A 25,365-nucleotide genomic window follows, 5' to 3' on the forward strand; every position below is an offset into this window, starting at 1 on the left:
ATGCTGAACTGCCAGGTTTATCTTACCATTTGTCTCCTTACATATATGGAATACTCAATCGTGATACAGAAATAGTGCCCTAGACTTTCCATCTTTGAATATGTGAGCAACTTTTAGGAAGAATAACTGTATCTTTCAACATTTGGCTCATGTTAAAGTGAAAGAACTTGAACCCACTGACTTGGTTCCTGCCCACTGTATTTAGCAATCCCCACAGAGGAGCTTATAGATTTCAGGAGTTTAAATGTGAGTTATGGCCCCCTCTAGGGTAGTATGGAAATAGCATGTGGCTCTGTTTACCATTCTTGCTTTTTAACGTCTGGCAAACCCCAGCCCTTGCCTTGGGATGCAGGGCACAAAAATGTTCCCATCGTAAAGTATTGTTTTCAGGATAGAAACCTCTTACACTTAATTGTGCAGCTGTAATGTGGTTACACCTGTCTTTCTGGTCTCATCCACATTCATGTGTTTGAAATGAACTATCAACATGGCTTGTGTAAAGAACAGGAACAAAGAGAGGCTGATTTGCTTTGTTGTTTATCATGAACTCGTGACCCTGTTTCCAAAACATTGGTATGCTGTATGGATTATAAATAGAAACAGAATGCAATGATTCACAAGTCATTCATTTGAAAACAGCTCAAATACATCATATATTTAAAAGTGATAGCTTTTTTTTTTTTTTTATATGAGGCCAAAAGAAGAAATCATAATCATTGTATTAACGTGACCCTGTGATGTTTGGGTTTTCTAGGCTTCTTGTATGACTACACTCAGACGTACGACTGTTCCTTCTACCTGGCTGGGCTCTGCTATCTACTCTCCTCCCTCTCCCTGTTCATGGAGCCGCTGGCTCAGCGCTGGAAGGCCAAGAAGAAACTGTCCCAGGCCAAGAGAGCAGAAAGCAGCTGTAAGACCAATGGCTGCTTCACTCCTGATCGCCTGCAGAACGGCGCTGTGTAGGAGTTAACTGAAGGGTTTGATCTGGAACCAACATGCACACGATGACAAGCCTGCCCATGTTGGACCTTGGACTCCAGCTTGAAGTCGGGCTTCATTTCAGCAAGAGCATAATGCAGCCTGCACAGAAACATGATGTCTAAGGAACTCGGGATGTTGATGAAAAAAAAGCCAAAATGTTAGCATTCTGCTGAGAGGCACACTGCATCAAAACTGAAGATAATCCTTGCGTGCAGCACCTGCCACAGTTTAATATAAGCACATATGCAAACATAACTTACTGAGAGAGAAATGGCAAAACTGCACTCACTTTGCAGAAATGCTTTATTGCATGTCGCACTGCTCAGAAATAAGCTATGCAGTTGATCTCGAAATCCTGTCTTCAGTCAATTTTTCTTTTTTTTCTTTTTTTTGTGATGAGATTTATGGAACCACACAGCCATGAAGAAGTACGTTTCACCTGATGTCTTGGGGAAGCTTTTACCTGTCTCTGGTAAACATTACTCACTGTTATGCACTTTGGGCCAACCTATGATTATGCTGCATGCCATTTTCCTCAAGATTCTCGAGATGCTGAGCAGCCACATTATTTCAGCCTGCACCTGTGAAACAATGTGTAATCTCTTATATACAAAGCCAAAAAGCCCGTACTGCTTCTGCAGTTTATATGAGAAAAATGTATCTCTTCTTTAACTAGATTATTGTAGACATTTTACTGATGTAATCACTTTGAGACTCTCATTGGCATTCTTGTATTATTCCAAACACATTTTTTTGTCAGCCGTGTAATTCAGCATCTTTTTGTAATGACTCACCATTCAGACCTTCTCGGATGCTTTCAGGTTTTCCCCCTCACAGAAATCGTTCTGCCGTGCCTGTCACCTTTCAACATTTGAACTACAGACATACTCATTTTTGCCTCGATGTTACTATTTGTACTTGGTGGCATTAGCCCAGTTTTTCATGCCTTTCACGGCTTTCCTGGAGTCACATGAGAAGTTTTATGCTTTTTAGAGCCGAGGAGTTTTAATGGGTGTATATCGCGCCGGGGGCCAGCTGAGCATTAGAAGGGCTGTAGGACATTCATCTGAAACTTATTCATTTACCCCAGCTATTTCACTGTTGTCATGCAAAGTAGCCCTTTTAAACCTGTTATATATAAACTCCTTTTGGCAGTAAATGCATCTGCTGCAATATTTGTCCCTTATTTTTAACTGACATTTAGGCTGCTTTCAGTGCTGCTGACCATTACGTTAACTGTTTCTACTCAAATGTCTATTGAACTATTTTAACTGACATTCAGCTGCTGTCAGTACTCACATAACTCACTGTACTCACTTCAGCTATCTTTAGTGCCTCAGTGGAACTTTTTTTTGGCTTATAGCCTCCTTCTGTAACACTGCAGATGATTATTCAGCTGCTTCCTGCTGTGAAGTAACTGTTTTTACTACTTAGCAAACTAAAATTTAAGTTGCAACACTTGGATTTCACCTAACTTCCGTTCAGTGCTTCACATTCAGCTGACGCTTCACCTGTTTTGGATCACATAGGATATTTAACCTGTTTACACAGTGATTACAGCTGTAATCTTCTGCACTATTTTCTTCAGAATTGTTTTAATTGTATTAAATTTGAACCTTGGTTTTTTCCTTATATAACAATAAACTACCTTCCTCCTTTTCTAGGTCACAGATAAGCATTCAGATGTCAGTGACGTTATCTTTAACTTGTCAGCACCTGCTCATGAGCTGTTCTATGCAAATGCACAGAGAGAGGAGATTTTCCTTTGGCAAATACGCACACAAACACACACTTTCTCCTCTGCAAATATCACCAGCTCCTGAAAGCCTGTTGTTTAGTTAAGGTTTCAGTGTTTTCTTCATCGTGGTTGGACTGAGGGCCGATGGAGCTGATGAGCTCCCCTGAACAGCAGGGTTTTTTTTTTTTTTGTTCTGTTGTGTGTGTTTGCTATTTTGTCATCCTTGTGTGTCCTTGTATGTCTCTGACCAACTGTGACGATGGTGTAATGTTGACCATGTAAATGCACAGTGCCACAAGTGGACTGTTTAAAACTGTTGCCCAGTCTTTACAGTGCCTGCAGGCAGCCAGTGAGTGGCAATGCAACTTATGATATTGTATTTGTACATGGGAGTCTTAAACCTTTTTTTTTTTTTATGTAGAGTTTTGGTTTGTTTGTTTTGCTAATTTGGTTTTAATGGAGTCCTTGTTTTTCACCACTGTTTGCCTTACAAGGTAATGTATCTTCTACTAACTTCCTGTAATATCAGCCAAAGATCACATTAGAAAACAAACCTACAACTTGAAGCTTATTGCTGGTTAAAAGAAAGAAAGAAAAACATCTGGAAATGTATGTATTTAAACCACTATGACCACCCATTACTCAGTTATTTTTATGTCTTAATTGAAGATGATTCATGATGGGCATGTGCTTTGTATTGCTGCCCTCTTGTGGAAAAATGAGGCTTTTACTCAAGGAATGCTCTCTCAATTAGTACCAAATTATTCCCCCTCAACTCGTTTTCACAATACTGAGCAAGCCTCTTTGTATTGTTTCTATAACAGCAGTCATGCACAAAGGCTCTTTTGGCTCACGAGTTGCATTCACCATCGGTATGCTTTTGTGATTTAGCTCCACTGACTATTTTGTACTATAATAAATCTTTTATGAAAAGTATTTGATGCTTTAAAGGTAGATTTGGGTTAGGGTAATTTTACTTGCCAGTTATCTGGATAAGAAGCTGTATGCTTGAGCAGTATCTTTAAGTCATTATACGTCTCAAAAACAAACAGAGTGCTGTTTGAGACATTTGGATCGGATGTTTTTGTTGCAGCAAATGCATTTTTCAGTGAGGTACTTTTTAATTCATGACTCTCACTCCTGGGTTTGTTAACTGATTGACTTTAGGAGATATGGTTAACCAATCATAGATTTCACTAGAGTTCATTTTTAAGCTTTGTAAACAGTGTGCAGGTCAGCTGTAATAAACTGATGTGTACCTCAGTCTGTTACTGTGTGATTCAGATGACAAACTAATACCAGGACAAGAAGCTCAAGTTTCAACAAATAAACACGTTTTATTGACACATTATTGAGACATACTAATAACAATAATGACACTGATTTTCATAACAAACAGATTCTTGTAATTGTTATTTGCTTAAAGCTGTTACAGAGTTCATGTTAATGTTCTCATTAATACACTGTTACTCACAGCATATGGGGTACTTACTGTAGCTGACACCTGATGGTGTGCTGAGTTTCCTGGCAACAAACAGCTGTCCAACTGAACTCTGTATAAAAGAAAAACAAAATACAAACACGGTTTCACTCATGAAAGTGTTTAAAGCATTCACGTCTGTAATCGTTTAAGTGCACGAGCTAAAAAAAAAAAATCTTCTTAGCCCAAGCAAACACTTACTGAGAAATTAAAATGCTTATTGGCATAAAAACAATATGCAAATTGGTGCTTAATATTACAGTGAACTTCACTGTAGCCTGCATAGATAATGTGAAAATGTGAATTTGTGGTCCTAACAGTAAATCAGATTATCGTTTGGCAATAATGAATTAACAAGGATATTATAACGTGCTTCTCTGTCTTAAAGGTTTATTGTGTAATACTACACTTCAGTTATTTGCACAAATATTTATCTAGGAAAAGATGTTTGCTAAGATTTGCTACTACTACTAATACTCACTTTAACCAGAGTCAGTATCTTCTGATGATACACAGTGCTTAACAGACTTATTTGACCACCTGTCATAAAAACAAGAAAACACGGATATTTGAAAACTGAATTTGACTTCTCGGAGAAGTCAGAAATTAATCAAGTGTAATCTTCAACCACTAAAACTAATTTTTCTTAATCAAAAAAATAATAATAATGTGCTTCACTAAAATAGTAAATGTGAAAATTCATTTTTGCAGGAAAAATATTTAAATGAAAGAGTTTGTGCATGCTGGTCAGTTAACCATTACTGAAACAAAAAATGATTTTGTTAATTACCAGAACTGTTCATTTAGGGCAGCTGTGGCATAAACCTTACACTGGGTGGAGGTCTAATAAATTTGTTAATAAACACTGGGCTTTGTGTTGTTTTACTTTGTCTACACTTAGGTGAATGAGTTTCAACAAATAACCTCTCAAATGTGTGAAAATGCAGAATTCGTTATTTCAAAAAGTTAAAAACTTTACAAAACTGACTTAAATATTTTTTCAAAGTTTCTCTATGTGCATATTTTCCCTTTAATGGGGAATATTTTACTAAAGAAACATATTACTGCACCAGGTATCATCTTGCTGCTGTGACCTATTAAGATCCAGTAGTCTACATAATTATTAACTTCAGTGTATTCTGCTTCTCATTAAGAGTGTTCCATTGACACTGTATCTGTTCACACAGGCTCAATACACAGACAGTGAAGTTCTAACCACAGATTGGATTGTTTATTTTTATTTGCTCCAGCTGCTCTGTGATAGATTTAGAGGATACAGGCTTAGGCCTTTGCAATCAGTTAATACTGTTTGTTTTATTAAATAGACTACACTAAAAGTTTCTGTATCATTAACATTATCTGTGACTGGAAGTAAAATCTTAGAAGGTACGACAGCGGTTTGAAACCGTCATGGAAGAAGTATTTACTAACAAGTGTTACCCAGTGAATGCTTCATATTACTGAATTACTCATTCATGAGTCATACTTAATTACTCATTGGAATGGGCATCCCTTTAATGTTTCAAATGCTAAAGGTGGGGCCAACATTTAGCTACTTTATATTTCTCTACATCAATAACAATAGTTTTAGTTTAACTTCTAGTAGTTACTTTAGTATGAGTAATCAAGATCTGCACAGGAATTAGTAACTAAGTTGCAAATGTAGTTGAGTGAAAAAAGTTTGTCTCTGAATTAGAAGTATTAGTATCCTTTTATGGATACATACTCAACGCACCTCAAATTTTGTACTAAAGCAGTTATACAGTAAATGTATTCATTTATCATTAATGCTTCATCTTTTGCTCCACCATAAAAGAATTAGGTCTTTATAACTGAATCTACACCAGTAATTTCACAGACCACAATATTAATCTTGCCTTTAGTTCCTGGCATTCAGTGGCTTGATTGATCTTTGAAAGAATGATATTGATCTCAAGGCCGCAGAACCAATATGAAGTAGTGAGCTAACCAGGGGTGTGGCACTTGCAGTAGTCTAACTAAAACAATCAAATTTAAACAAAAGTTTACACATAAGTTGTTAAATTTTAGTTTGTTTGTTTTGGTTTTGTTTTTTGATGATTTGGGACAATTAAATCTTTTTTAATTTAGCTGATTCTTAAACTGGTGATGGTGAAAGCACCACTGACGTCTTGTACTATCCTATGCTGGTCTTCGGGATTTATGCCAGTTGCTATAAAAGTAAATAAACCAAGTAATGACTTAGGCTGAAAACCAGTGTACCGCTGTCCATTTGTTATTGGAAAATGTGAGGTGCTGACATTTAATACTCACCACTGCTGCTAAAGCCAACGATACAGACCTGGCAGGCAGCACTTGTTCACCGTACTCACCATCACGCTGTTTCTGTACAGCAGTTTTACAGTGATACCAGCTCAGTATGGTGTCAGGTAGACGGTGAGAGAGGAAAGCAGGTGCTCCATGGTCCTCAAGATGGCAATGTTTCTCTTGTGAAGCAAGGGCTCGTCCTCAGCACAGAATACAGCATTTGTTTTCACACTAACACAGCTAAAATGGTTGGTAGGGGTAACTGGAAACTTTCTTTCCTCTTTTTTTTGTGTGCAGTGGTCTTAAACTTATAAAAAAGGTAACTGTCAAAATAAACAGGTCTCGTAGAAGAATTTGGGGAAGCGGTGAGGTGTGCATTGTAGATTCCTTCCAGCGGCCGAAAAGGGTAAACGATTTGGCCTGCTTGTATTTCAATTCCATGCAGCAGCAGACCTCTGGTGATGAAGACATACAACTTCAGAAAAGCAAACGAGCTTCCTCACTCATCTCCTCGGAGAGGGTTCAATCAGAGGAGAACACAAAGACACGGGGGCCAATAATATTCCTAGCTGAGGTTTGGGCCAATCCTCTTCCCTGATACAAGCATTTAGTCAAATCAACTCATATAACTGGGCAAAGTGTAATAAAGACAATCAGCCCAGTGGTTCAGCTTGGCCTCTGCAGTGAGACAGCATGAACTGTAGATGCTATGGAAATTTCAGAGCAGTGTCGCCCACAATCTCCCGAGTGGAGTGTGTGACGGAGGTGTTGAGCTTCCCTCGCCTCCTATTCAGACCCAGGAACACTGCACATGAAACCTTTAGAGTAACGACCACCGGAGAGAACAGGATACTGGCATGTGCTGCCGCTTGCGCCGACCCTCGCCACTGTTTCGCACTGCAAACTGGACTCTGGCTGGAACCAAGGGGCTGCAGAGGCTCCTCGATCCTGATCCGTTGTTCACATGCCAACAGGAACAGTTGAGGATAATAAGCAGGGATCGTGAGGGAGGAAGTAATTTAGGCAACTTAGGAGGTCAGAACTGGCCTGTAAGCAAATAGCAATCCTCACTCGAAATACGGGTCTCTCTTCACTGGTGCTAAAACTGTAAATCGTCTCCCTTCTCGTGTGCAGAAACAAAATTTCAAGTGACAACTCCTTCGAAACACAATAAGGTACGGCAGCTTGTTTCTTCAATTCACTTCCATCGAAGAAACATGTTTCCCTTCAAATGAACAATTTATTGATAATCGGTCACATTAAGTGCCCAAATGCACTTGCAGGTATGTGAACAGCTTCGCACGGGCTCTACGGATTTTCCTTCCCCATGACATCAAAGTGTACATTGCTCAATTTTTCCATTTAAAACAGAAGTCATCACAGGTGCAGATGGGCTACACAACTTAAAAGCTGCCTCATCAGTGAGGACTCACAACCACCAGGGTGCCTTCTCTGCAGAGGTTTCAGCTCTGTGCTCGTCTCCTCAAGAGTCCAAAGCTGCAGTGGGTGTTATGTTCACAAATACAACAATTTTTCCCCACATATAAATGTTTTCAATACATATTAAACCAAACTCAGCAAATTATAGTGCATGGCAGGTTACTACTACATGGCAAACTACAATGACAAAACAAAACAGAACAAGTAGGCCCTGGGGAAAATGTTGGCAAGCATGAGTGAAATACTGTCAAATTTAGACTTCTAAAATATAAACCAACATTAACTGTTAAGATACCTCTAAAACTATAAAATTGCACAGACCTACTTATTGTACAAATATTAGGTTTGTACTGGCATATTTAATATCATTATTCTTTGAAGGACCTACTGGTTTTAGGGAAATAAATGAAGCTGACTGTCTAATCAACACAAAATCCTCTAAGCTTTTTTATCCATTACTACTGTAGTTTTTCATAGATCACATTTGCACAACCATTTCTAAAGATAGGGATGCACAAAATAAAATATTTTGTAAAAAAAAAAAATTATATATATGAAAAAAATGTTAGTTTCTTTACGATGCTATGTGTAATGGGCTGTTCCCTTGAAAATAAAGTCACATCTGTTAGTATTCAGCATTCCATAAAAAGTTAACAAGACATTTTAGCTTTACCAGTGGACACACGCTGCGTTCATTGTCTATCTTGCAATTTGGTGTTCCAATTCAGAGGAGTACAAACAACAATCCTGAACATCATCTGTATTATTTTTTCCAAACTGAATTTCTAATGCAGTTAATCTGAACTGTGCTGGCTGCATCTGGGAAAGTTACAGCTGGTGACCTTCACGTTTTCCAGCTTTGAAAATCCACACAGACAAACAAGCATGAGTATCCTAACACTTAAAATGAATTGCACAAATCTTCTTCAGTGAACCACACTCCATTCACCTGACTTTTTTAAGTTTAAGAATATATGTGAGATGGGACAATATTGTAGCGTGGTGGACGAGAGAAAAGTTGTGTGGCATGTTTTGACCTTGAAATGTAACCAGAAATCATCCAAAATCCCACTCTTTAAAAAAAAGAAAAATCACTTTTGTTTCTTCATCAAAAAGTGGTAATAGTAGGCATATTATTGCACTGTAACTCAAAGCTTTGACCAAAAAAAAAAAAAAACATTCAAAAGAATCTGTTTTCTGACTCCCCAGGTCCAAGTATCAGGGCAGGATGCTGAGACAGTAACAGCACCCATTTGTCTAATGCATTACATTATAATAGAAAAAAATGACTAAGGTTTTTATGTTTTTGTTAACGCCCAATGGAAAATGAAGTTTCAACACTGAAGTAGTTTGTGGTTTCATTCTAATGGAGGTCTCATTTGTGTCCCCTTAAACTTTTAACTTTCCTCTTTTTTTTTTTTTTTTTTTTTTTTTTACTGTTGTCAAACTGAACAGCTTGCATTTTAAATCTGTAACTACAGACTATATTTTTCTTTGCTCAGTCTGTGTGACTAATCTGTTCATACATTAAGCCTACTAAACTTTAACCACTTTACAGAATTATGACTAAATTACTGCAGATTTATGAGTGAGTGACACCTCTGAAAATAAACCTCAGAAACACACATACTTTTAGCTTTGTGGGGGGGGGCACTGTTTGTCCTTTAAGTGGCTCACATGGTAACATAACACTCAATAACCATACTAGTGTACCCCATAATGCAGAACACACAGCATGCAATAGTTATTGACATACAGCAGATTTTTTTTATTCCACTTGAACTTAGTGTATTCTGTTTCTTTAAGATGCTCCACGGACCACAATCATAACTAGATAGTCCTCTTCACTTTTTGCCAGAGCTTTGGCAGAGGAATCCAGGAACTGCTGGGAGAAATCACAGGGAGGGAAAGCATGAAGAACCCCTGTGTTGTCTTTATCTCTGCTTCCTCCCACAGGCAGGCTGATGACTCCAGCTGCTTGTTTTTGGTTGAGGTAGGACACCAGGTTGCGAAGCGGCCGCTGAGTTGAGGCTGCGTGGTCAGACGACGATGTATCCTCTGTGGTACCGGGAACTGCCAACAGGATTGCGTAACCGCCTGGACCTGCCACCTTGATACGCCGGGACACCTCGTCGAGCTTGGGCTGGTCCAGCCGGAGTCGCTGCGTGATCTTTAGCTCGCTCACTCGCCTTCCTGTAGCGCTGTCGACAAGCAGGTCGCTGGCTACATTGTGGTCTCCCTCCAGCAGGTGCATGTTAGCTGGAAAGTTGCTGTTTTTCAACAGTAGCATACCATGCCATGCCAAACTGAGTTTGGTGCCATCTGGCTTGGATGGCTGGCCTCCCTTTGAACTGCTCTCTGAACGTTCTCTCTTGGCTGGTCCTTTGCCACTATCAACTGCCTTGCGCTTGCGCTCTCCACCTGCTGAAATAATGGTGCTTGAAGGTCCCTTATCAGAGAGACTCTGGCTTTTGGGCCTACGCTCTGACACACCTCTTTCAAGGCTGCTGTGGCGTTCTCTCGCAGGGGAGGCTCTCTCGCCCCGCAGTGGGCGTTCTGAGTCACTAAAGCGGCCTCCATCTCTGCTGCTACCTCCAGGACTCCCATCTGGAGAAGCACGTCTCCGTCTTACTGTCCTCTCTGTGCTGTCAGGGGAGTGGTCTATGTGGCGTCCATCCTCCATTACACGCCGCTTTCGTGCAGGCTCTCGTCCCTGCAGCTCTCTTTCCAAAGACCAGGGCTCACGAGCCCGCCTCTCACGGTCCAAATGTTCCAGAGGCTCAAAAGGTGAGGCTCGTACCCGCTCACGAATAGCAGGATTGGGCCAGTCAGTTCCAGGAAAAAGCTCTCTCTCTCTGAAGTGAAGCGGCGGTGGAGTTCGTTCCCTGACCCTCAGCGGTTCAGGTGTGGCACGGTGGACAAATGACTCAGCCACCATATCAAATGGTGGTATTGGGAGAGGCTGCAGGAACTGCTGCTGGTAACGATGTTCAGTGTCTGCAAAGTCCACTCTAAGTCTTCTCTCTGGACCTCCCAGAGGGAAGCCCCTCATGTGGGTGCATGCTGCTTGTGCAGCATCTAAACTTTCATACTGAATATAGGCCCAAGTGTCCCCTTTTCTGTAGTCAATGGTCCTTATAGTGCCAAAGCGATCAAATTCTCTTGCCAGGGCAGCTAAGGGAACCCACAGTCCAAGACCACCCACCCATAGACGTGTGGTTGGTGTTGCTTTCCCATAGCCTATCTTTATGGGATTGCGGCCCACTATTTTACCAGACATACTAAGCTTAGCACGATGAGCCATGTCAAGGTTCTCAAATTTCAGAAATCCATATGTGCTGGTCTGTCCTCGTGTAGGTCTCTTAATGTCAACTTCTGTTATGACTCCAAACCTATCAAAAGCCCTCCTTAGGTCTGCCTCAGTAACAGTTATATCCAGATTGCCTAAAAACAACGTTCTATTGGCTCTTTGGTCATCTTCCGGAGATATAAAATCCTCTTCACGGAAAGCTGCTCGTTCTGCGATGAAGGCTGGGCGTGCTCTGGCTTCAAACAGAGCAAACTCTCTATCCCGCTCTAATTCTCTAGGCAAAGGAGGTGGTGGGGGTGGAGGGAGCCGTCCCAAGGCCAGCTGCTGCAGCCGGTAGTCTCTATATCCAAGCCCAGTGGGCGAGAGGGGTCTCTGCAAATGTCTATGGCTTTGAGCTGCACCATACAAGTCTCTCTCCACCGGGGAACGGCTTCTCCTCCTGTTTATGTAGACTGCCTCGATTTTCAGCGGCCGGTCGTACAGCACCAGCCGTCCCCTGGCGTGCTTAGCAGCTCTGGCGTCTTCCGGCTTCCTAAAATTTACGAACGCTATCCGTTCATCGTTGCTGCGACTTATTTTGACGCTCACATCCCCGAATTTTTTAAATTCATGAAAGAGTCCATCCTCTATGTCCTCGTCGCTCAGCTGCGTGCCAAGATCGCTGATTTTGAGTGTTTTGTACTCACTCTCTGCGCTGGGCGGCTGCAAGCGTTGCTCACCCCGAGAAGTGCTCCTCGGTGAAGCTAAATCCAGCGTCAGGCTCAGGTTGTGGTTTTTACCGACGGAGCTTGCAGCAGCAACGGCCGCAGCGGCAGCAGACTGACAACTGTGATTATTTCCAGTCCGGCTGTGACCGTCGAAATCTCGGTCTCTTTTTTCCCCGAGGAGACTCCGTCTCGTCGAGCCGCCGTCGCTTTTGGAGGAACTGTTTCCATTATTACTCCCACTGGAAACGGACAGAGCCCCCATTTTCTTGCTGGTCGGATGGCATCCTCCCCTGTCTCGAATATCGTCCAAGGCCCGGAGCGTTTTTTAATCGGCGACCGCTCTTTACCTTTCATTTCGGCCCACTCGGTCTTGACCGTCGGGACACTTGGCCTTCTGTAGTGCTTTTTTTCTGCAACTTAATGCAGAAATTTATTGAAGTGAAAAACGGGTTTATTCACTGAGCCTGCGGCAAAACAACAACAGTCGCCATTTTGTAAAGATTAGCTCGAAAATCCGCCCCTTCGTTCTGATTGGTCAGAAAGTGGGTGGGAAAGTTTAAAGCGCACGTCAATCACTCTGTGGCAGGCATTCAAATCAAATGTATTCATAAATGGAGTCATAAAATGAATAAATTGTTAAAGAATTTGTTCTTTTTTTCTTTTATTTTAAAAAGCCCACTGCTTATTTGGCTTGTCTCACAGTGTTTATATTTAAAAGTGTTTCGCTTTATTTGTATTTTGGATTTATTTTGATTTCAGATGAGCTTTTTGCCTTATTAAGATAACTGCGTTGTCATATTGTATTCTATTTTATCGAGCTGTAAGCCATTCTACTTATTTGAGCCAGTTGTTAGTCGTTTGTTGTGCCTAATTAAATTTAATAACCGCTGTAACAAATTAAATGGGCAAATTTGGGATCAGTAGAGTATATCTTATCGTATCTTAACACAATGTGCACAAAATATGTCTTGTATTCATTTAAAGGTTCACAGTTTATCGCTGAGCTTCTTGTACAGATCCTAACGCCGGTTTCTATGGTTATTTTATCCATCCACAGTCAATTGTAGCATGTTACTGTGGGCAGATTTTGTAAAAAAATAAAATAAAAATATTAATCTAGTTTTTCTCTGGAGGCGAGATGATTTAATCCTGGTGTGGAGAGGAAAAGAGAAACCCTTTCATCGTCAATCAGACCCAATACCACACGATGGCAGTATTTGAACAGAAAGTGTAGCAGCCCACTCCCCTCTGCACTGGGTGGAAAGGGCCTTTCTTGACTAATATGGTTCTGATGTATTCCGTTTAGGCCATATGTAGCAGGGGTATTACAGCCTTTTCATGGACAAAACTCTGAGATTAAAGTACTTTCTTTTTTAAATGTATAAGTTAAAAACAACACATAAACAATCCACTGTTGTCTGCTCTTTCCCCACTTTTTCCAAGTCATGCAAAAAGGATTCTCTACCACTGTTTGAATTTCTGCATATGCAGTTGATATTCGGAATATTTCAATTTCTTGGATGAACGGCCAAAACCTTTTTTTTTTAATGATAAAGATTCGGAAGCAGCCAAAAACCTGACAGACTACTGAACACACTCCACTGTGTTACTGAGCTAGTTTAAGGTGTGTTACTCTGTTTATCTTAGTGGGACATGTTGAATACAAATAGTCTATCTGTTGGGTCCCAATAGCTGCATCTTGAGGCCAAGATGAATCTTGCTGAGATCAAAGCTCGGAGCAGTGGCCAGCAGTCAGCTTTGCAGATTTTAATGAGCTTTAAATCATATTTATTTTTAGTCCAATAATGAGGCTGAGGGTACACGAGCTTCCAGACTCTAGTGACAGTCTACAGCTAGTGATCCTGACAGACTGAGAGATGATTTACTCTAGCATTTTGCAGTCATGACTCATCATTTTTCATTTCTTTCTGAAAAATCATAGAGGCTCCTTGGACCCTGATACATTGGGTCAGTGCAGATCAAAGCCTATGCAACAGCACCATAACTTTAACGAGAGCTTGATGAAATCCTATGGCCCCCTGTAGTGAAATGACATCATTGTACGTTCACTCTGAGACATCATGAAGTAGAATAAGCCGTACTATGATTATATATAATCTGTTACAGCTGTTCTGGCTGTTTTATAGAATTAAAATATCAAAATCAGTAAACCGCTGAGCTTCCTCTTTTGTTTACGGGTGGATTTGATTAACCTGCTCACACTGTAAAAATAAATATTAAAATTAAGCACTGATCCACCATCTGCTATTTCTCCAGCTTTCCTAAACATGGCAATCTCCTCAATCCCTTATCCCTTCTGACAGGTCTTCTTATCTTCTCCACTTAATCTGGGAATTAATCAGGGGGACTATGTGACTGCAGTGAGAGCTGCCGTCTCCCAGGGCCTGGCTGGAATTTGAAGCTGTGGGTGTGGAAAGTGTTTCTGATGGCTTTCTGCATTCTTCTATTGGAACCACATGTTAGTGGCTCTCAGAAAACTCCGGCACAGACTTAGGGAAAGGCAGCTAATCCGCCCCTGCATCGCTGTCAAGGGGAAGCAAGCAAAGACAAAGGGGAGCCAACATAGTCCCCTGAAAGCCATGTACACTCCTGGGGAGTGAGTTCAGCTTGGCGGCGTTTCGTCGTTGCGTTCTCAAGTCTCACAGACTGAAATATTTGCCCCTCTGACATGAATGCACTGGCATTTAGTAATTTACACCATATGGGATGTGCCGTGCAATTCAATGTTTCCTTGACAATAAAATAAATTGTTTGGGCTGAAGTAAAACATGGCTATTTTTCTGAAAACAATTATTAGGACTGCATTCAGAATACTGTGAGTATATTTATGTCATATTCTGCTTATACACATGGATGCAGAAGTATTTATAAACAAAAGCTGGAAGCAGATGACTTGGCCTCAATGAATAGTCACATCAAACAAAATATAGTCCGGGCCACAGTAAATCTCATTTCAATATACATGATAGGGATAATCACTGATGCCAGACGTGAATGACAAATGCATATCTAGGCATCTGTGGTTATCTACTTTATTATCAGTCGTGAAGTGTGGTCACCAGGTTAGTTTTTCCATCATTAACCTGCCACTCTGACCTGATGCATGAAGTGTAACCTAAATGCCTCTTGAAGTGAAGCCTAGAAGGCTGCACATTCACTCTGTACACTTTCCACACAGCAGAAACCTTTGTTTTTATGGGATCCACAGCCTGTAAAGTATTTTTACCTCATAACCACATTCCCAGTTAAATATGCAACACAGACTTGGCTATAGTTTTGCAAAGGAGTCAAGGCTAAACTAATTATAATCGAGATTGTTTTTGTTCATTTTGAAAAAAAAAAAATCCCCTTTCCCCCCCAGAAAATAGTTTACTGCTGAATAAGACAGTTAAATTTACATGGAGCCCTTTATTACTTAAGCACAACACAACAGACATGAAAAGGGATTAATATGATACATTTTTACATGCTTAAATAACTTTTCCTCTTTGGTCTCAGCACTGTGATATAAAAAAAAAAAAAGAACTGGAAACAAGAACATTCATATTAATATGTTGGTTTTCGTGCAAGATTCTCAAGTTTCTCTTAATGTTCACAAAATGCCTGCTCCGAGATATTCTGAATAGTGACACGTCTCCAAGTTGGCTTACATAAATGTTAAGAGGAAATATTCGAGTCATATCCACGAACGTACATCTGGGATCGTGTATGGATCAGGACTGTAATATGCTTCGGCTCAGTCAGTGCATAACGGGGAGCTGGCATTATTATGGTCATGTTGGCCAGGAGAGGATGCTGCCTGGCTCTTTGGCTTTCATCCTCAGTGCTACCAGGCCCGTCGGCTTGTATTCAGTCTCAGGGCCCTCAATGGAAGGTGACCCGAGGCCTCCTGGGAAGCCATGGAGAGAATAGAGACTGTTGATGCCTGGATGGTGAGGCGGGTGGTGGTGATGGTGTGGGTGGCTGGGCGATGTGGGCATGCCCATGAAGCCCTGCAGATTACTGTGGGGGTGAGAGTACGGACTCATGCAGGATGAGGGGATAGAGTCAGCCCCTAGGACACAGCCCGCACCTGAACCACCGCCTCCTCCTGAAGCCGCCCCCGGCCACAGGTTGCTCTGCATCTGGATGGGGAGAGATTTAGATTAATATCAGCAAAGCTCTTAAGTTTGTTCTATCTTTGTATAGTTAAAGAAATATGTAATCTCTCAGCAGGTTTGATAATGTCAAGTCTACTACTACAGCATGTATGCCATGTACACTGACCTACCTGGTATGTATCATGGCGAGGGAGAAGAGAAATGTCATATGTAGCAGCAAAATGGTTGCGGACCTCCTGGATCTTCCCATAGCGTTCTCGTTTCCTCCATTTGGCTCTACGATTTTGGAACCAAACCTTTCACATACAAAAATATAGTATAATAGTAAATTTCCAGAAGATCTTTGAGCTATGAACTCTCTTATGATTATACATACCTGGACCCGAGCCTCAGTGAGCTCCGTCCGCAGCGCAAGCTGCTCCCGGGCGTACACGTCAGGGTAGTGTGTCTTTTGAAACACTTTCTCCAGCTCCTCCAGCTGAAATGTGCTGAAGGTCGTGCGATTGCGTCGCTTCTTGTTTTTGCCTGATAGGTCAATGGAGTCAGCGATAGAGTCTCCTTGTAAACCACTGCCTGGCTCTTTGAGCTTGCCACAACAGTCCGTGCCAATCCCAGGATAGCCCATGGTTTTTGGAGCTCCTTTGTCCCGGACTGAGGCAGGCAGGAAAACACAAAAGAAAAAGTTACACATAAATGAAAAAGAATATAAAAGACCATCTGCATCAATATATACTGTAGATTAATCATTTTAGGCTGCCATTATCTTGAAGATACAGCTTACATTTATTTTTACGGGATGCCAAAATTGACTTAGATTTTATAATTGTTTAAGTATAAACCTCTACATACGTAATGAATGATCTGTTTTATTTGTGTGGAACAGTCTCGGTGTTGATGCTGCCCATTTTGGCCGGGACACACCTGTTGATCATAAAGATTTGTTGTGTCATTTTCTTTGTCTTTTTTCACTCGGTTTATACTGGGTCAGCTTCAGCAAAGTTGCTGAAATGTTTGGTTGGGACCCATGCAAGGATGTGCAATCTTTTTCTAACCAGCACAGTTCACCTGGAAATAGGTTGGGCCCACATGGGCATATTTTCAAACCAACACATGCCGGTGTTTCACACTGTCACCACAAAAATATAAATAAAATAAAAACAACACAAATTGTGAATCATATCAAAAGTTTTGTTTGTGATGACTGAAAAATCATGAATGCTTTCACACTTTGAGCCCCAGATTTTGCTAAAAAAAAAGTCTAAACTGTGAGCTGCCTGTGAAAAGTTACATACACAAGCAACCCAAATTCAGATTTAGTCTGATTAACCTAAACAACCCATATTTAGGTAGAAAATGCTCAGAGAGTTGCCAGAGATTTCACCTACTGATTTAAATGTGCAGAATAAAAAGACATTTTCACGGATCGCCTAAACTTGACAGGAAAACTTACTGTCATTTTGAAATATCTGCATAAAAGACAGGATAATTAGGATACAATTGGAGTATTCTCTTTGGTTTTATTCATACAGCAGCAATTCACATCAACAGCCGCCTCAAGGTGCATTGTATCGCAAGATAAACACCATACAACAGTACAGAGAATTTAACACAAACACAAACTTTCTCTCTGTTGAAGCACATCATTGATTGGATTAATTCTAAATATTCTGCGATTTACATTCAGGAGTGGGGGGAAAATCTTTAAGCGTTATTTTCCTTCCTGTTAACAGACCATGGAAAGGACGTCTCCTGCAGTGTTTGGATGTTGTTGTCCAAGTTCATTACGTTTAACCCTGAGCCATGAAACAAAACCACTTTCCATCTTTCGGGAGGCACTCATTCACTCTGGGCAGTTGAGACACTACTTTGCTATGCTCTTAATTCAATATGGGGCCCAACAGAGAACACTTTTTATTGCAACATTAATTTCCTCATGTCCATTAGTTCCAACCTTACGCCACACACTGAAAATATACTCAACTGCACGAAAAAAGGGGGATTGAGCTTTTACCTTGTCAAGAGCCCACATCCGCTGTGACTATACTCGAGTGTAACTGGAGATCCGTATGAAATGCAGGAAAAGGCAAACAGGAGCTAAGTTCAAAATGAAAAGGCAGGAATATCATGCTGTGAGCATGATGATCTATTATTTTGTGATGGTGGAAATTTAAATGGTATTTTTCCAGGCTTCTTGCTCTGAGCTTTAAAATTTAAATTTCTGCAAAATGGCTCTGAAAAAATGGATAAAATATTGCTTTAAAATATTATGAATTGATTAAATTCTGTAATGAATTCAGAATATTTAGGCCCGAGCCGACGAAGTCTCGGCGAGGAGCCTATTGGATTCACTATGCCACATACCCCAAAATGCGTTAAAATCCCCACGGTCGCATGGGACGCGGTCGCCAGTGACCCCCGACCTCATAGGGACGTGGGTCAGGTCGAGACGTTTCCGAAAAGGTATGCGTCGGGGTGACTGGGAAAACGCCTAATTGTTTTTGCTCGAATTCTCCATTATTCTTTATTATTATTATTATTATTATTATTATTATTATTATTATTATTATACTTTCTCTCTCTTTGAACCCAATTTTGACCCCCTGAACATGCGCGAAAAGTCACCATTTTTTGCATGGTGGTCAGGTCTGGCGAAAAATTACGTATTTTAATGTCGCCACAAACTAACTCAAAAACACGGCTACACTGCGCCCCCTGGAAATTTCATTTTTCGGGCCCCTATGGGAGATGCCAAATTCAAGTTTGCCCTAGATTCATGAAATTCTCGTCACACATAGATCATGTCAGGACAAACAAAAAATCCTCTTGAGGCACCCCTGCATGACCCCCAGGAAATCCACCAGGTTCACTTGAAATTTGGCTTTTGCCGAGTCAGCAATTTCGCTCACCGTGTATTTGCGCGAACTTCTCCTAGAGCATTTGACCCACAAACACCAAAATGGCTCAGCATCATTTAGAGACATAGGGCATCTAAAGTTATCGAAGGCTTCGTATTCATTTCAATTGTCTTGTCACACTAGGCCCCTGAAGTTGGCCTTCGTTTGACCAATAATTCCGGTCCTCTTTCCTGCCATCAATCGCACATGCTTTGCCCGATCTGCCCCAAAATGGAATCATTTATGAACACACCTACACTGAATCCATAAGTGCAGAAACCACGTCGATTGATGCCATAGCGCCCCCTACAGAACAAAATAAAAATTTGTATGGGGGTCCACAAAATTAGTTTCTCTGGTATGCATGAAAATTTTTGTACACAATCCTCAGATCCTCCTGGTCAGAAAAGGCAATCAGACCTATGCCCAATTTTGCACGCCACACGCGCCACCACACCGCAAATGTGCGTTGCGTTTATATGGGGAGCCAACAATTTACTTTCTCAGACATGCATGCAATTCGAGACAAACATTCTTTACCCCAGCACGATCAAAAAAGTCAATGACACCCATGTCCACATTCCCACAGGAAATCCGCTAGCTTGGCTTGAAATTCTGTTTTTGCCAATTTTGTACTGTTGGACACCTCGTATTTGCGCGAACTTCTCCTAGGGCATTTGACCCACTAAACCCAAAATGGCTCAGCATTATCTAGAGACATGGGGCATCCAAAGTTATCGAAGGCTTCGTATTCAATTCAACGGGCTTGTCACACGAGGCCCCTGAATTTGGCGTTCGTTTGACCAAAAATTTCTGTCCTCTTTCCTGCCATCAATCGCACGTGCTTTGCCCGATCTGCCCCAAAATGGAATCATTTTTGAACACACCTACACTGAATCCATAAGTGGAGAAACAATGGCGATTGTTGCAATAGCGCCCCCTACAGAAGAAACTGCAATTTTGTATGGAGGTCCACCGCATTACTTTCTTTGAAATGCATGAAAATTTTTTTACATGTTCTTCAGATACTCCTGATCAGAAAAGTCAATCAGACCTATGCCCTTTTTTGCACGCTGCAGCCGTGACCACCACCCCAATGTCAACATGACGTCACTATGGACAAACCACAACCTTGTCACACGTATTGCGCAATCACTCACGCACTCTTTCTGCACTTTGCTTGCCATTTCCTTTCCCTTATGTACTGGACAAGACTTAATTTAGATTTGTGGATTCAGAGCAACAAGTGCACTAGTGCCCCCTACAGATGGAACAAAAGCATTAGATGGTGGGAATCACATTTAGGTTTTCTGAAATGCATGAAAAAAGGTAGACAACTTCGCGACAGTCAAATAGATAGATTCACCAGTGTTATCATGTCCATCCTTGCCAAGATTTTCATCTTTTGCCAGTGGGGATTACATTTGGCAGAACAGTTGGCTCTCTCACAGCTTGAAGGGGGATCTCAGGTGGCTCGCACGTGGGTTGCAGGCTGTTTGCAGGGCACGTTGTTCGCGGGGAAGGCAGGTCGCAGGTTGCAGGAGCAGCGGCTCTCAGGCGGCATGCAGTGGGGTTTGCGGGGCTCGCAGGTGGCTGGCTGGAGATTTGCGGAGCTCGTAGGTGGCTCGCTGGGGGTTCGCGGGGGCTCACTTGCGGCTCGCGCTGGGTTTGGCGGTCGCGCAGGCAGCGAGGGCCGTAAAACGCCGCTTGCGGCTTTAATTATTAATTGTGATTTGTGTTATTGTCACACTTAGTATTTTAAGATATTATAGCACATGATATAAAAAAGAAAGAAAGAAAGAAAGAAAGAAAGAAAGAAAGAAAGAAAGAAAGAAAGAAAGAAAGAAAGAAAGAAAGAAAGAAATGACTGCAAACATCATTCATTTAAAAAATGAGAAAGTATAATACATGATAAATGCAAAAAACAACATGCAGTCATTAAAATTGAAATCATATTTTCCATATTTCATATCGCCTTCCTTTTTCCCTAAAAGAATTTACATCTTCTCAAGAAAATGACACATTTTAACTATTGAGAATTTTTGGGTTTCTCTTTTTTATAATATTATAACATCCTAACCTTAAAGAGTAAAGTGCCTAAAGATAAATCTTGTTGTGATCATTGAATAATTTAATCATAAAAATCAAGCATTTTTTTTGTTGAAAAAAATAAGATCAACTAATCAACAAAATGAGTTAAAATACGATGATTCAAATTTTTTTTGCAACTTTTATAGCTACAACCACTGATTAAAAACTACAGATACTGCAAACCAAAATTAAAAAAAAATACTTGAAGCTGTTCAAGGTTTTTCTTTTGTTTTTGTTGTGTTTTGTTTTTTCCCCGCCTAAACGTTCATCTCACTTTAGACGACGCAGAAAGACGTTTGAATGTATTAATTGAGAAAGCGTATAAACACACGAAGGTACGCACATGCGCATCTGTTCTGCACGTACACACACTTGCAGCAATATACAGTAAATTACAAAAAAAGATAAAAAGAAAGAAACTGACCCCACAGTTAACAGTGCAAATGTACATGCGTGTGTGTGTGCATGAGATAAAGACAGAAAGGGAAAAGGGAAACATACACACCTTCTTTTCCTTGAGCGAGGCTTAAAATTAAAGTCCACTTCGAATGAGGCCAGCTGATATTATCATGTTATCATAAGTAATTGTGAAAAAGAAAATCTAATGAATCTGTTGGCTGTCTTTGGCGTTAACTTGAATGAAACTAATGTATATTATTCTGGACACTGATACGACAAGAGCCTTATCAGCGCTGATATCCTCTGCTGCTTTGCAGAACCATCAGCACCAATAAACAAAGTGAAAGACCACATCATTTCTTCAGGCTACAGTTCAACATATACAGCGGTTGCGTTCCTTCCAAGATGGACATTAATGGGCGATCGTGTCTGACAGCATCTGTGCAACTCTGTGGTTGCAAAACAAAGTCAGTTCTGTTTTATTTTTTACCCCAAAATCCATCATAAGAAGAGAATGAGAAACTGCAAAAAATACAGAGACACCAAGCTGAGTGCTGGACTGAAAAGAAGAGTAGTAGTCTAATGACACACCCAACTTGCTGCCAGGCTGACCTTTAACCTCTCTAAGTTTACATCAAGGACTATTAGGTGGGGAAAAAAGACGATGACATTTTTATCACAACCACACTTTTCTTTGCATAAATACGCTTTTGTTTTATTATTATTATTATTATTATTATTAATGTATGTACTTATTATATGAAGAGTCCGCAAAAGACAGCATATTAGAAATGACTTGGAAAACTGATCCACTAAATCGAGTTATTTTGAAATGTAACTGCAAACAAAGAATAACGACTGTTCTTATATTTGATTTGCCCATTTACTTATATTTTTTACACCAGCATTTTCTTTGGAAACGCCTAAATTATACATATATAATTTAGGCGTTATAATTAATAAAAAAAAAATTTAAGAAAGAAAAGAGAGCATGATTCTGATTGAATCCAGAGTCCGCTTTCAATCTATTATACTTTGTTTCTAGTTAAGACGATGAAAGCTAAGATATAGCTAGTACCAATACAATTAATTTTAATAGCAGTAGAATTAGTGACATTACTGCTGCGGCCACGTTCTTTCTTTCTTTTTTGACATAAATTCTCTTCAACTTACCATCCGTGTTGTCTTCGTAAAACGAGGGTTTGCCGCTTATTGTCACCCCTTTTTGATCTTGGTTTATACTGTCCAAGAACTTGCTGTGTTTGGACGGTGAACCGGGCGGGTTCGCTGAAGCAGCGCCGTGCGTAAAGTCCGCCGCAACATCACCAAACCTGCCCATTGCGGCCGCGTAGAGATCCCCGCGCAGGCTGAGACGGTGAGGAAGAGGAGAGGAAAGGTGCGATTTCTGGAGCTCATCGCAGGGGAGAAAGGAGCTGGAGCCGCCGCGCTCGAGTCCCGGAGAGTTTGTTGGCGTCCTCCTGCTGGTCTGCGAAGAGAAAGGCAAACAACTCTCCGTCTCCATCTTACGGGTCCAGCAGGCTGTGTAGACAACAGCAACTGGGTGCTGTTAGCGTGGGCGCCCGAGTGAGAGATTTTTTTCCTCCTCTATGTTCATGTCAAGTGGGTGGGATTTAACAGATCAGAAACAAAGACCCGTGAAACCGAGACAGCGCGCGCGCGCGTATGTATATGTGTGTGCGTGCGTGCGTGCGTGCGTGCCACAGAGAAAGAGAGAGAGAGAGAGAGAGCGGACGTGTGTCTCCAAAAGTCTGATATAATCCGCCAAAAATTCAATCACCCGTGGTTTCTGTCCTTCCAATTAAGCATTTAATTCCTATTTCATATATTGTTACGGCCCTAATCACGAAATTAAGCAGGACATCAGAAGCAGAAAAAGACAGTCAGACAGTGGTTTACGACACAGAGAACGGACAAAATTTTTAAAATTAAATAAACAAACACAAAAAAAACTCTAGAGCATATATATATATATATATATATATATATATATATATAGTCACCAGTAGAGGGGTTAGATTAAAAATCCAAAAGAAAAAGCAAAAAAACCGTATTCACTGTTTTGTTACATTAACTGTGACATAAAATGACTCATAACAAATGGGTAAAAAGTCGGTGTTGTTCTTTAAGTTTGTGTTGTTAATTCAAATGAATGCCGCCATCGCTGGGAGGATAAATTGTGTAATTAGATAATTAGCAGCGTTTAAATGAGAACCTTTAATCGCTGTAATATGTCCTGCTTTTTGTTTGATTTGTTTTTCTGAACAAACCAAAGCACGATGTTCGTTAAAAACGCGCTGTCAGTCTAAAAAAAAAAATAGTCGTATACATTTATTGTAGACTATTTAACCTTTCGAGGAGCTAATTTCTAAGGATGCGATTTTCGAAGCGATATAAAATTATTTTTAATTTCTGCGCCACTTTCTAAATGAAAAAAAAACAAACACCGATCTCGGAAACTCAACAATCGGCCGAAGTTTCGGTTGTTGTTAGCGTAGAAATCAATCAGATTAAATGCGAAAATGTCAGGTTTATTACTGTATTTAGCTAATGTGTCTTCATAGTGTCGCTCTCCTCCAAACTATCCTGTGGAGTTCCTGTGGTTGTATTAAATAATACTGAAAGAAATAACAGTAACCGCAAAATAATAGTCATGACGGTCATAACATTTCCCTGCTTCCACGCAGTTTTAATTACGACATATTATACTTGGATCTATCTTTTCTCTTTTTTCCGTTATTTGAAATCACGTGGCGTTTGCTTTGACAAAAGATTTTTAATATAAAACAACCATGTCCAAAACAAACGCATGAAATTATGTTTTGTGCACAAGATCAGTTTTACCCTTCAGATGAAAAACCTATATGAAATCCTCCGAAAGAGTTAGACTCAGCATTAAATGAAAAGGCTTTTGATTAAGACTTTATCTATGATCTAGACAAACCTCATGTAAACACAGTGCACTTACCAGGTCCTGACATGCTGCTGTTGGGTTTGAGACCATCTCGCCATCTCTGTGGATACCTGAGGCCTCACAAGGCTCACATGATGGACAAGTGTGTAAACATAAGGTCCATTTGGCCCGAGAGGCCTCATAAGTTTCTTTCAATTCCAGTTTGAGCTCCTAAATATCAGCATATCCACCTTAGACATTGCAACTCTGAGTGTGGAGAAAATCTCTGAAAAAAAGAAATGCGGTGTTAATTTCAATTACAGCACCAAGCGAGCACATTCTAACTTACATTAAAATGTTACATAAACTCTGAACCAATAGGAAAAATACCAGTCACAATCGTCCCCATTATGCAGGGTTGTGCAGGTGATTAAAAATGATCTTCTTCCTTTACCCAGTCACTCACAAAACGTGTAGCCTAGAACAAAAAAGAAAAATTTGAATGTCACCTGGACTTGAATTGCACAGACAAGGCTGCTTGCATTGAAAAGAAGAGCCTCTTAAAGTTTTAAATGATTAGTGACCTCAGATATAAGGCATAATGACATTTATGAGTAACATGATTTAGATTAACATGTGTGGGTCAGCAGAGTGTAGGGGCTAAAAAAGGGAGTGCTGTCATGTTAATCACAACCACAGTGCCACCTTTTATCCTCCCACACTGTATTCGTCCTCATAAATTTCAGCCTAGGTGTAGTTGCCTGCTTGTCTGGCTGACCACCATTAAAAACCTCTTAACACTGTTAGAGGTGTACAAGTTTTAAGATGTACACATTGTGGGTCACATATATATGTTCCTCAAATCTCGTGACAAGCATGCCCTCTGAGGCCCGAGGCAGCAGAGCACTCTTGAATTCGCAGACCCAGCTGAGTAAATGGATTCCAGAAATGTGGGCAAGAGAAAGAAGGGCTGTGCTATGATCTCTGAGCTGCCCCAGGTGACAGTG

General features: G+C 40.7%; 3 protein-coding genes and 1 long non-coding RNA gene across 5 annotated transcripts in view; 1 reads left to right on the forward strand and 3 right to left on the reverse strand.

Annotated features, from left to right (window-relative positions):
- slc16a4 (solute carrier family 16 member 4) overlaps positions 1–4,073 on the forward strand; it is a 33,343-nt gene extending 29,270 nt beyond the window's left edge. For both annotated transcript variants that reach the window (XM_030732672.1, XM_030732673.1), the window contains one exon: positions 755–4,073. In XM_030732672.1, the coding sequence (XP_030588532.1) occupies positions 755–963 (209 nt within the window). In that variant the 3' untranslated portion in view covers positions 964–4,073. The remainder of the gene's footprint in view (positions 1–754) is intronic.
- On the reverse strand, positions 4,032–9,686 carry LOC115782491 (uncharacterized). Its single transcript, XR_004020152.1, has 2 exons — positions 4,681–9,686; positions 4,032–4,272 (listed from the first exon to the last, which is right to left on the reverse strand). It is a non-coding gene; the product is annotated as an uncharacterized LOC115782491 (long non-coding RNA).
- Positions 9,687–9,693: 7 nt separating this feature from the next.
- On the reverse strand, positions 9,694–12,466 carry rbm15 (RNA binding motif protein 15). Its single transcript, XM_030732671.1, is given in 2 exon segments — positions 9,694–12,260; positions 12,263–12,466. Coding segments are annotated over 2 exon segments (2,568 nt in total). The 5' UTR covers positions 12,297–12,466; the 3' UTR covers positions 9,694–9,726.
- Positions 12,467–15,368: 2,902 nt separating this feature from the next.
- On the reverse strand, positions 15,369–23,021 carry alx3 (ALX homeobox 3). Its single transcript, XM_030734299.1, has 4 exons — positions 22,621–23,021; positions 16,440–16,714; positions 16,234–16,359; positions 15,369–16,087 (listed from the first exon to the last, which is right to left on the reverse strand). The coding sequence occupies exons 1-4, from the start codon at positions 22,967–22,969 to the stop codon at positions 15,737–15,739; spliced, it is 1,101 nt and encodes a 366-aa protein (XP_030590159.1). The 5' UTR covers positions 22,970–23,021; the 3' UTR covers positions 15,369–15,736.
- Between the last annotated feature and the right edge of the window lie 2,344 nt (positions 23,022–25,365).

Source organism: Archocentrus centrarchus, chromosome 7 (assembly GCF_007364275.1).
Source record: "Archocentrus centrarchus isolate MPI-CPG fArcCen1 chromosome 7, fArcCen1, whole genome shotgun sequence".
In the NCBI taxonomy this organism is placed as follows: Eukaryota; Metazoa; Chordata; class Actinopteri; order Cichliformes; family Cichlidae; genus Archocentrus; species Archocentrus centrarchus.